At 38.3% G+C, this 12,421-nt stretch overlaps 1 protein-coding gene across 5 annotated transcripts; it reads left to right on the top strand.

Moving 5' to 3' along the window:
* The first annotated feature begins 4,523 nt into the window (after positions 1-4,523).
* dnajc5gb (DnaJ (Hsp40) homolog, subfamily C, member 5 gamma b) lies at positions 4,524-12,327 on the top strand. 5 transcript variants are annotated; one of them, XM_086157886.1, is made up of 6 exons: positions 4,524-4,679; positions 5,408-5,534; positions 6,635-6,848; positions 7,187-7,340; positions 8,069-8,143; positions 10,838-12,327. In XM_086157886.1, the coding sequence occupies exons 2-6, from the start codon at positions 5,422-5,424 to the stop codon at positions 10,921-10,923; spliced, it is 642 nt and encodes a 213-aa protein (XP_086014012.1). In that variant the 5' UTR covers positions 4,524-4,679; positions 5,408-5,421; the 3' UTR covers positions 10,924-12,327. The 5 variants fall into 5 exon arrangements, with proteins under 5 accessions (XP_086014012.1, XP_086013994.1, XP_086014001.1 ...); XM_086157868.1 differs by having other exon boundaries at positions 8,066-8,143; XM_086157875.1 differs by having other exon boundaries at positions 4,524-4,683.
* Positions 12,328-12,421: the final 94 nt, after the last annotated feature.

The raw sequence follows: 12,421 nt of genomic DNA, 5'->3' as shown, positions 1-12,421 counted from the left end.
GTTTTTCTCAATCCACATTTTCCCCGTTCCTGGAAAAGAGTCGCCTGATTAAATCCCTCTGCAGCACTTTATTTTTTATTTCTCCTTTATTTAAGCAGGAAAATCCCATCGAGATTAAAAACCTCTTTTTCAAGGGAGTCCTGGAGAAGTGCAGCTGAATGCTTTGTGTTGTGATGAAACCCCAGTTTTTATGGTAAATTTTCCAAAGGCGTGAGGAGGGATGAAGAGTTACGAGTTAACTGGACGTGTTTATTTGCAGAAACACAAATCAACACAAGTCAATTCTCACTCGGGTTTGAAGACATTTTTGGAACCGGGACTCATCCTGCGACCCGTGGAGGGAAGATGACTCGTCGCCTGATCTCCTGCTAATGTAGGTGACTTCATCTGTTTTCGCTTTTTTCTTTTAATTTCTCTTTAAATTTCCTTTTTTTCTGATGATTCTTTTGCTAATTTTTGGGAGTTAGGTATTACTTAGTTGTTGTTTTTTTAGATAGATTTTAGAGATCCAAGGCGTTTGTTTTTCCCCCTGAACTTGTAAAAATTACTGAGATTTAAAGAACTGTATTCATGTTTCAAAGTATTTTTAAATTCAAAAACAACACCTGCATTATCCTGCCATGACTTCCAGTCTGTATTTTTAAGGATGAGCTCTTGTTGCTATTAGAATATGAATAAAAATAATGTAAAACTTAAGAGCTGAGTGTTTTCCCATCTGTAGTAAACTCAAAAAACAGATTAGAATTTAAGTAGATTTTTTAGATTTTTTTTCTCCCCAAATTAAACACCCTTTGAAAAAAAAAAAACATCCAATTGTCGACCATCAGCCCCTTTAAAACTGGTGCCCGAACAGAATTCCAGCTATCAGCTGGTCAGATATACAGGACTGTTTCAGAAAATTAGAATATTGTGATAAAGTTCTTTATCTTCTGTAATGCAAGTAAAAAACAAAACTACTTTTTCATGATATTCTAATATTTTGAGATAGGATATTGAGTTTTCTTAAGATGTAAGCCCTAATCAGCAGTATCAAAATAATAAAAGGCTTGCAATATTTCAGTTAATTTGTAATAAATCCAGAATGTATGACATTTTTGTTTTTGTAATTGCATTATAGAAGATGAAGAACTTTATCACAATATTATGATTTTCTGAGACAGTCCTGTACACAGAAAGCAGGCATTCAGCAGCACTTGGGGTTCCTTTCCTCAATATTGAATATATAATCTATAATATTCAATATATAGGTTGTGTTTCCTCACAGAGTCCAGGCCCGTCCTGCGACGGTTTCACCATCCGGATCGTGAAACAGGCAAAACCAAACTCAAACGCTGGGATGTCTTCATTAGGACGACATGTGCATCAGCAGCTTCTTCTGGAAGACACAAGGTTGTCCTGTTTTCATAAATATTTGTCAAATATACAAGTATTTTCCTCCGGAGCTGACCTGCGATCAGGTGGGCGGACAGCATGAAGGTGAAGTATATTGTATTTTTATCAAGTAGGTATTTATTTAAGTATTTTTATCAAGGTGAAGTATTTTTGTTTGTTTGTTTTTGTTATCTTTTTCTTATCTTCTTTTAATTATCAGGGAAGAGCTCCTGCCCCAAGTGAAGACGTTCAAGTATCTCGGGGTTTTGTTCAGTAGTTCAGTAGTGACCGAAAGAACGAGATCGCGGCAGCAGCGGAAGATGGATGACTGGATGGATGTTTTATTTTATTTACCATCAGTTATAAACTGTACAAAAGCCATCATGTTACCCTCTGATGAACCTGATGATCCTGGCTCCATATTACATCTGATGACCCGCTAAATATATTATAATTATAGATCTTTTTTTTTTAATCAACCCTATGTTGACGCGTATATTGATATTAAACACATTTTACATGTTCATATCTGGTTGCATTTTTTTGAACTATCTCATTCTGATGTTGCTGAGACCGATATTCAATTACATTAAAATTATGTTTTTAACTAAGTCCGACACTTTGATGGCTGAATTTCCGACTGAAATTTAAATCCTTGATGTTTGATCCGACATTGTGTACTGTTACCTTTATTTGGTAAAAAAAAAGATGAATTTTTTATCAATTAGATAACTTTCTTTCTGCACCACATGTTACAACCCCCTTTTATTTTGTTCTAATCTTGGTGTCAGTTTTCATGTATGTGTGTGTGTGTGTGTGTGTGTGTGTGTTTCTTCACCTATCCTCCAGTTCAGGTGAAGGAGGGCGAGGTCGTGCTGGTTCACGCTGGAGCCGGTGGAGTTGGAACAGCCGCCGTCTGGTTTGTTTATTCGGAGAAAGTGTCGTTGGCGTTGAAGCTGGCTGCAGCAGCAGGGTTCAACTGCAAAGAGGAAAGCTTTGCACGGGGAGTCCTTGAATTTACAGAAGGTGACATGTGGCACAAAAATCAGTTGTTTCTAGGAAATCGTATTGCAACCTTAATGAAGTGGTATTCATATTACCACTTCATGTGCTGCAAACTTGCTGAAACCTTTTTAGAGTTAGAAATATTGAATTTCAGATACTATATATTGCAGTAGCGGGACGTGCATTTCACACCCAGGGCTTCAGTACGGTTCTATTTATCAAATCACACCTCAATAACTGTTTTATGGGTATAAAAACCATCTTATGATGCACTGAAAGTGACGGACAAATCCTTTTCCTTGCTGTCACAGGCCTGCTGGCTTCGGAAATGCCCGACCTTTCTTAACGATGCCCAGCTTTTCTTGAAAAGTCCGTCTTGAAAATGGATTTGACAAAATCCTGCAACCACATCAATTTCTTCTCTTCATTCAGCCATCATGGGTTGACAAATTAGCTGTTGTATCGACAGAACTATGTTCGTGTTCCTGTAGCTCGCTACAGATGCATCCTGCTAGCTCTGGCTAGTACATTCGTGTGACACGCTGACGTTACCGTAGCCTTCTAGAAGGCCTTGGTGTCGCAGCTCAAAATCTGATCGGTTGAAGCAATCATTTCATCAACACTTATTTTTTGCTCAAAGTCCAAGGCCCATGAATCTGATTCTGAAGGCCTCTGGACAGATTTCTTTGAATTTGACCCTGCCTGGCAACAAAAAATGGCTGACATTTGATTGGTTAAATGCTTGAATATGAAAATACATGTGTGGAAACAGCACAGCCAGGGAAAAGGCTATCAAAGGAAGCTGCCTCACCATGTAGAATTATTTACATGGTGAGGCAGGGTGGACGGAGACCTGCCGGAAAAACTGTCGTCCAAGAGACGACACCTGCTCGGCAACCTTCTCCGCAGCCGCAGCCTGGAGGTGAGACTCGGGGATCGAAGGCGCTGACGCTCCCAGATGTGTCTCAGTTCAGATCCGGTATTCATGCTGGTGTATTTTTTGTAAACGTATTGTGTCACACCAAAATCTTTAAAATGTACGATCTATTTATTTTGCTTATTTCCCATGGTGTGGGAAATAGAGGAGTAAAACACGCTCACGCTTGGGACCTGTCTGATTTTCTGAGATTTTTTTTTTTTGTTTGTTTATTACCTTTTTATTCCTCGCATATTTTGGCATAACATAAACATATTTGTTAATTGTTATGTCGTGTGCACTCTAAAGTTATTTTTTAATCATCCACCCAAAAATTGTGCTTTCTAATTGCATCCATGTAGACTTGCACCTAAAGTCTGAGCATGAATTATACAAATGCCTTATCATTTCATCCTTTTTATATCAATATACTTCAAACTGTTCAGCTTTTTCGTGAAACTTATTCGTTTCAAATGAAAAGGACTGACATCTTTGGATGCATTTCCATCTCAGACCACTAGTTGTCCATTAATTTTATTCCATATTTTCAATCTGTACCAAGAAACTTTTTTTTTAAAACCAACTATCAAAAATATGTATCAAACACACAATCAGGGAACAGGAACAAACCTCTACCTAAATTAGGCTGTGGTTTGTCTCAATTAGAAAATAGTTTCACGAGACTGAGACAGTCTTTATTGAAACAAAAAATATATATATGTAAAATTTCAATTGTTACTCAATTTCTTTTCATATAGAACTTCTGCTTTTGTGAAAATGCGTCTTTGTTGTATATTTAAAGTCAAGCAATGTCTTTCAAATTCATGTTTACCCATGCAATACTTTTTTTTTTTTTTGGTTTGATTTCTTTGTATTTTTCAAAACTTCCTTTTTTTTTTTACAATGTTTTCGGTTATGATCCTAACCGAAGCCGAGAGGTGGTGGATGAGGAAGACTTCATTTTAGCTGTTCTCAACAACAACAACAACAACAACAACAACAACAACAACAACAGTGATAAAAATAATAATAATTATTATTATTATTATTATTACAATTACTATTATTGTTAATATAATAATAATAATAATAATAATAATGATTATTATAACAATAAAAACAAAAAATATTATTATTATTCTTGTGGATAAATAAAATAAACTTGCACAATCTGGATGAAAATTCCACCTGCCTGTGACGTCAACTTCCGCCCTCTGACTTCCTCCTTCGGTGCGGCTAAAGACGCGGCTCCGCTCTCCGCGGCTCATGGAAGGAGAACTTTCGCCGTTTTAACCGTGTTCTAGCTTTAATTCATGGGACAGACCCGACGGAAAGACCGCAGACTTCACCGGAAAACAAGAGAAAGACTGCCACATTCGTTTATCCAGTGTGTAAGAGTCTTCTTGTACTTCATGCTACTTTACCAAAGTTAGCTAAGTCTGTTAGCAATTTAAAAAAAATGCCGGAAGTGGATGAATCACATGAATGTTCTTCGGTCACCAATTCATTTTAATATATTAATTCATATAAATATGTGTAAATAAACTTATTCTGTGTTTATTTATTGTAAAATTGGACAACGTTTACCAGGGTTATTTTTTAAGTTTTTGAAGTAAAAGCAAATGTGGTCAGTGTCACTTGACGTAAGGGAAATGCCACTTGACAGGTTTTTTTTGTTTTTTTTTCAACAAAAAAATGCCTAAAACAAAGATAATTATTTTTATTTTATTTTATTTTTTTTTAAATAAAGGTCACTCCCGAGTGTATTTGTTGTGTTGGTTCTCAAAGAAAACAAATAAGATAATATAAGATAAGATAAGAACAACTTTATTTATCCCGAAGGAAATTGTTGTGCTAGAGTTTCAAGCAAAACATAACAATAATAGATAATAGTAGGAAGGAGGGAGAATAAGAAATACAATAAAATATAAAGCGTTAAAGCTATCAAGTGTTTTCAGGTCTTAAAAAAGTACAAAGATTTGATATATAATATATATCATAATAATATACCGGGGGAAAAAAAACAAGTCATCGTATCTCCAGGCGGAAAGTATTATCATTTAAAGTAAATCTTAAATAAAAGCACTTGCTTTAACCGCCTCTCTGTGTCAGCAGCCGAACCCTTCGAAATGGAAGACTCAAACAAAACGCAACGAAAGATGTCCACAGCAGGGGACAGCCTGTACAAGGTGCTGGGCCTGGAGAAAGGAGCTTCTCCAGAGGAGATCAAGAAGGCTTACAGGTGTGTTGGCCGTTGTGATGTAATGTTTGTGCTGAGCCTTCAGCACAGGACACGAGGAAGGAACAGCCCTTTAGATATTTATCGTTGTCAGCTCAGGTATGAGACCTGGCTTGTGTTCTGACACTGGCCGGCGTCATAAAGAGACAGTTTCAACTGTTAACAATAAAAATGGCGAGATCACACTGCAACTGTGTTGACTGACACTGTTGTGTTTATTGAATTATTCTACATGATCTTGACGCAGAGTGACGGGCCTTTTTTCCTCGAATGTCAGCTTTTTATATTAACTTTTTTTTTTTTTTGCAGTGGAAGTTCTCTGTTTTTTAGGGAAGCATACCTGTCGCAACAGGAAAAAAAGTCCTGAATTTCTTAACTTAAGAATCTGCTCAAAAATAAAATCATAGGAATTAGAAGCTTTGAATCAGATCATTGAATTTCAAAAATGAAAATCAAATTTGAATAAGAATAGGAACAACTTTATTTATCCCGAAGGAAATTGTTGTGCCAGAGTTTCAAGTAAAACATAACATAATAGTAGGAAGGAGGGAGAATAAGAAATACAAATAAAACCATAAAGTGTCAAAGTCAAGGCTATAAAATGTTTTAAGGCCTTAAAAAGTACAAAGATTTGAATTTGAAGGTCAAATCAGTGGTTCAGTTGTGTATGTAAAAGATTTTTCACAAATCAAAGGGGGGGGAAAGGATATTAGGAATAGCTATTTTTAGTTTGAGATGCTAAACATTTCAGTTGATTTTGTTTATCAAGTTTATTTATCAATTATTCTCCTATTTTGTTTTGATTTGTTTGGATTCACCCCTGGCTGTTGTCTCTACAATCTTTAATTTTAACAGATTTTGGGGGGTTATCCTTTAACTTTCTGTTTGCTTTTTGATTCAAATAATAATAATAATAATAGTAATACTTGTGATTGCTATTAATTTGCCCTGTTTGTCCCCAAACCGTTTTGTTATAAATTGCCAACATCTTTTGTCCATTCCAATGGAGACATTAGAAGGGAATTACAATGATGTATAATGAGTTTTATGCTTTTTTTCACTGACACGTTGTGTTTTTTTTGTGTGTGTGTGTGTGTGTGCAGAAAGTTGGCCTTGAGGCATCACCCTGATAAAAATCCCGATAACCCAGAGGCTGCAGAGAAATTCAAGGAAATCAACAATGCAAACTCTATCCTCACCGATGAGAACAAGCGCAACATCTATGATGAGTATGGATCTATGGGTCTCTATGTGGCCGAGCAGTTTGGGGACGACAGAGTCAAATACTACTTCCTTATGTCCAAATGTTGGTTCAAGGTGAGAGGTTTTTTTTTTTTTTTGCCAAAGTAGACAATGCTTGCATGTCCCAGACATTAAAACTATCGTCTGTCACATGAAAAATGTAATCACTTTCATCTGAGTGCTGCAAAGCTACAGCTCAAGAAAGAAAAATGTAGCAGAGTATCAATTATTTCACCTGATAACTAGAATTTCATCAACCGTGTTAGAGTATGCTCAACCTGCCGCTATTCAGTGAAAAAATAAACAAATAAATAGATTGACGTTTTTGGCAAGTAGGACGTGTGAGAGTCAGGCTGCTGAGAGGAGACCTTTCGTGAATGTCGTCTTTTGGTTTTGCTGCTGTTTGTATCCAGGCTCTGTTGGTTTGCTGTGGGATCTTCACCTGCTGCTGCTGCTTCTGCTGCTGCTGCTTCTGCTGCGGCAAGTGCAAGTCGCCAGAAGACGACGAGAACATGGCCTACATGGACCCTGAGGACCTGGAGGCAGAAATAAGGGAGCAGGACCAAGGTGAGAGACTTGTTCTTCTGGACTTAATCAGGCTTGTATCAAAAAAGCCAAGTTCTGTTGTCAACCATTTCTTATGTTTAGTCCCAACTTAATGGGCTTATTTATCCATTTTGTTGTGTCAATGTTGCACTTCAGCAACTTTTCACACTTCACATGAGCAGGAGCAAATTTACCGTCTTTACCATTCAGACAAATTGAAGATTCATATCATGTCAATTTCAGCTAGTGTTTAATTTATTTTTATTGATTATTGTACTGTAACTTTTCATTCCGTTCTCAAATATCCATTCTTATTCTCAAACTTTTTTTTCTTCCAAAAATATAAAACACTTCTGCCAAAATCCAGAGAACAGTGGTATTCAGTGCAAAACATTAAAAATTACAATTTCCAAAAAAAAAAAGAAAAAGAAAACAAACATATATACAGTTTTTTGAACATTGTAATGTCGCGGAACTAGTGAGGGTCTTTATCCTCTCTACTTCTGAGAAGAAATAAGTTTCAAACTAAATCAAATAGACTGTTGCAGAACTCGAAGTACATCTGGAGTCAAACATGCACTCATTTGAGCAAAACTGATGCCGTGAACCGTAAAGTGACTGTCGCCAAGCGGAGTTGAAGCCTCCCCCACAGAGGGGCGCACTTTAAATTCATCCTCCTATACAAGTCGATCTCCCCGCGGTGCGAAGCGGCGACGGTGTGCTCAGTGTTGCGTTCTATCTCACAGCAGGAGACACTGTCATAAACATTCAGCCGAGCTCGAGCGGCGCCCCTGACGCCTCTAGTAACGGTGACGCCACGTCAGGTAACGTTGACCCTCGTCCTGAGCTGCTCGCTTGACTAACAGAGCTCAATGGCACGCTCGGTTACTGAAAACTAGTCTGTTTTGGTAGCTTGCATCAATGTATTTTTTTCAAAAAATGCCAAAACACGCTGATAATATGGGGTGTATATGTTATATTGAATGATTACTGTTTGCCAGTGGGTGTCATAAACGTAAAGCTTGCAGCTACTTTTCCTCTCCCGTTTAACTCAGTCATTTACTGCATTAATTGCGTTTTATTATTCACACTATTTAACCGTCTAAAATACTAATATCATAATTGCCTTGTGCAACGTCTCTGTCACTCACGCATAAAATCTGCACTGCTCATTTCTACTGTCATTGGCGTTTCCCTCGCTTGCTTGAACTCCTCATCGGAATCCTGGTCTTTCTTTGAATAATTCAGACAGAACATTCATTTCCAATACAAGGATCACCCCGATGTTGTTTGGAGTGACCCTCTGCAATGCAGGGACGGGGGAGAAATGAATATTATGGTGTTCAGAAGATAGAACTGTTGGGCAAAGCCACAGGACCCACTCGTAATTTCTCCTCAAGCCGCATGTTTTATTCCACTTTTGCAAAAACATTTCCATTTAGAAAAGAAAATTGAAGCTAACACATCACTGCTATGATAGTTTGACTATATAGTATTGATTTATTTGTTTTTGTTTGCTTGTTTTTTTTTTTTTTTTTACAGCTGGCTAACTATTTAGGATCAAATGAATATTCTGATGGGAAAGATTAGGCCTCCTGGGTGTGGACGCTAAAGTGATTTATCCCCCTTTTCTTTTCTTTTTTTTAAGAAATGAAAGTCACAACCCCAAATTCCAAATTTACCAGTATATGTACATGCACTGGCTGGTCTGTGCAGATAGACGGTTGCTTCATTACCTTGTTTTGATCTAGATTTGGCTTCATTCTGCTGCTGTCCAGCCTGTAATGCTCAGTTTTTCTAGTGCTGCATATCTGCACACACTTGTCTTCATCTGGCACGGTTGTTTCCTGGTAATACGGCTTAAAAAGGAAGGTTTTATTCACCACGACAATCTGACACCCCCTGCAGCACTCGGACTTCCCAGTAAATGAAAATGTTTGTAAAACAAATCCATTTTTATAAACCTTTTCTAGACCGCTCCCGAGAGACAGAACGCGTGACTTGTTCAGCCTTAATCTAAATGAGGTTTTGTTTTACACTCTTAAAAAATTTGCAGAATTAATTGGAGAAGATATCTCACTCAACATCTATTTTTCATTGTTTTTTTTTTTTGCCACTGCAAAACTGCGCCTCGGAATTTTCTGATCAACAAAATTCCGAGACGCCACCCAGAGGCACATGAGGATTGATGTCATCTGATAAAATATTTCTATTAGCGTCTCTCTGTGTCGGCCAGGAAGCTTTGGAAATTGCTGAACTAGTTTGAAGCAGTTTGGATGAAGGTGGCGGATTCTTGGCCAGCGTGAATCAGTGCTTGCATGGTTACGTGAGAGATTCTGATGATTAAGGCCATCCTGTGATACGCTGAGATCCATGACGTGATAGTAGCATTATGTAATGCATCAGGATTGGCCCGCGAAGCAGGAATTTACAAATTTTGCAATCGTAAAATCACAGTTTTTGCAATGTTGATACAGATGAACACGGAATGGAAAGTCACATGACTAAAACCCACAACAGCCATAATGGTGTGTCTCATGCAGGGCCAGCAGTGTGTGTGTGTTTCTGTTTTTTCTTAAATTTTGGGGGAAAGCTCCTTAATACAATGTCCACGTTGCTGTTTTTCAACTAGCGTTTGTATCAGGGACGGGCAAACTACGGCCCGCGGGCCACATCCGGCCCGTTGGTCGTTTTAATCCGGCCCAACCAAAGATCGGTACAGAATTCATACTTGATTTGAATGATTGAATGTTTGGATCAATTAATGTGGGAGCTCAAAATGGAGATTATTTCATTTTTGGAGCTACTTGAGAATTTTCCTGAGCTGAATGACACAGATTGGCTTTGTGATTTTAGCCTTTACCGTGGACATACATGACACTTATGTGACACACATGAATGAGCTGGACGTGAAGCTACAAGAGAATAACTGGTTTGTGCATGAAATGTAAGCAAACGTCAGAGCCTTCAAAACCAAGCTGGTTTTATTTTCAAAACAAATGTCAGACTAGTCTGATATGTACTGTTAACAAGTGCGTTGTATTTTTTATTATATGTATCGTATCTTTTGCTGACCCGGCCGGTCTGTTAAATTTTAAGTCAATGCAGCCCCTGAGCCAAAAAGTTTGCCCACCCCTGGTTTATATGAATTCTGAATTCTTGTTCATTTTGAAATAACTTATCGATCTGTTTTAGCTGCTATGCAACGTTCCGAGATGGCTGCTTCTCAACCAAGACTAGACTCCAGCATTCCTGCGAGCCTGATTGCAGGATAAACTATATAGTTCATGAAAAAATTATGGTTTTCAATAAAAAAAACAGAGGAATTTGGGTTTTCACAAACTTTATTTTATTTCTGTACACACCTCTCCTTGTGCAGGAGAACAACGATGTTATCACGAGATGCTCTCGCTTAAAAAAAAAAAAAAAAAAGTCTGGACAGTCTTTATTTTCTCTTCTGCTTAAAATGATCAAACAATCTGTGGTTTTGACCCTGGACCTCTTGTGACCTTCTGCAGGCGAGGATGTCCCCATAGTGATTCAGCCTCACGCCATGAATGGCAGCCCAGGGGGCGGAGCCATCCCTCTGCCGCAAGGCGAATGAGTCGTCACCCGGGTCCGGCGTCTTCCGACCCTGCACCGAAACACCGGCGTCCGTCACTCTTGCTGATTCTGTGGACGAAAGCAGCTCCCCGTTGTCTTTCCTGCGAGTGTTAAGGATGTGCAGAACATCCGCCGTTCTCCGAGGGGCTGTTGTTTACATTATAAATGTGCCATATTTGTTTTCTTTCACAAGTCAGCGAGTTTGTCTTCGATCGCGCCACTATTTATTTTCTTTTTTAACTTTTTATGCAGGGTTGTGTCTGGACTAGAAGCCATGTAGATCAAGGCCTCGCTCGCCGGGTCTGCTCTTGGATAGCTGTTCGTCACGTGCACTTTAAACTGCCAATCCTAAAGCTGCCGCCGCGGTCCAGCTGAGCCCGAGGCGAATTCAAGGTCACGGTAATTTTATTGAATGTAACAGGAGACTCTAATTCAGGTTACTCGGACTCTCTGCCCTTTCTGCGTGACCAGATGCGCCCGCCGAAGGTGCACGCCATCCAAAAACCGTGCCAAAGCTACAGTCTCTCTGCGTCTCTGAGACGCAAGAAAAAAAGACCAACATTTTCGCTTCTTCTTCTTCATATCAGGATCTCAGATGTTTGCTCTACGAAGACATTCAGCTGCGTGTAGTTCGATCACAAGGATATTTTTTCAAGACCAAGATGTCATTTGATGGGGAGCCGCGGTAAATCGTTATTCCAGGATGGACCTTTGGTTCCTCAGCCTCCCCACGACGCTGTATCGAATTTGAGGACTGACACTTTTTCCCATATTTGGCTGAAAACGGGTCTGAATATAATTATTTACATACTTGGAACTGGGACAAAACACACAACCTGTTTTCCAAATGCGCAAACGACAAAATCCACACAAAAAGTCTTGCATAAGAATTTCTATCGCTTTTTTTTTTTTTAAAGATGTAATTTGAATTTTTCTGCTGATACATACTTGGTGTAATATGGCACAGCAACATCATTTGCATCATTCCTTGAGTATTAAGAAAACACGAGGCGCATGCAAAAGGTACTGTGGAGACACCTACATATTGATATTTGATATTACACTTTTTTATTTCAATTGGATGCCTTTTTGTTCTTCTTTGTCCTGGATATTTGAGATGTGTCGGGGGGGTTGTTTTCCAAATGAAATTTCAGCTTTGGGTGAGGTAATTTTCATATTAAACTCAGCAATCCTGTTTTTTTTTTAATGTAAATTGAGATGTACATTTGTAGTTTTTGCGATATGCAACGTATATTGAGACGAAGCCTGAAACGTTGTGAGCTGTAATGTATTTTATCTTTACGCTGTTTATAGAAATGTTGATTTAGTGTTAAGTTGGACTGCATTGATTATAAATTGCAAATTTGTGTGTGTGAATACACTCTGGAATAAACTCTTTATATTGTTAATTTAGATCTTTTTCATTTCAGCTAAAAATTGAATTTCCTCAATGAGTTGAACATTCTTCTCTCTCTTAACCTGCTTGACAAACATGTATT

The sequence above is a fragment of the Fistularia commersonii genome, chromosome 1, assembly GCF_037954325.1.
Source record: "Fistularia commersonii isolate RoL2024-O1a breed Wild chromosome 1, RoL_Fcom_v1.0, whole genome shotgun sequence".
NCBI classification, from domain to species: Eukaryota; Metazoa; Chordata; class Actinopteri; order Syngnathiformes; family Fistulariidae; genus Fistularia; species Fistularia commersonii.
Note: the sequence above shows the minus strand (reverse complement) of the source record. Positions and strands in the feature narration are given on the sequence as shown.

Excerpts from the sequence above, each read along its gene's own strand:
- dnajc5gb (XM_086157868.1), top strand. The coding sequence starts at position 5,422 with ATGGAAGACTCAAACAAAACGCAACGAAAGATGTCCACAGCAGGGGAC. Across the intron at positions 5,535-6,634 it reads GAGATCAAGAAGGCTTACAG|AAAGTTGGCCTTGAGGCATC; the intron begins GTGTGTTGGCCG and ends GTGTGTGTGCAG. Across the intron at positions 6,849-7,186 it reads TGTCCAAATGTTGGTTCAAG|GCTCTGTTGGTTTGCTGTGG; the intron begins GTGAGAGGTTTT and ends GTTTGTATCCAG.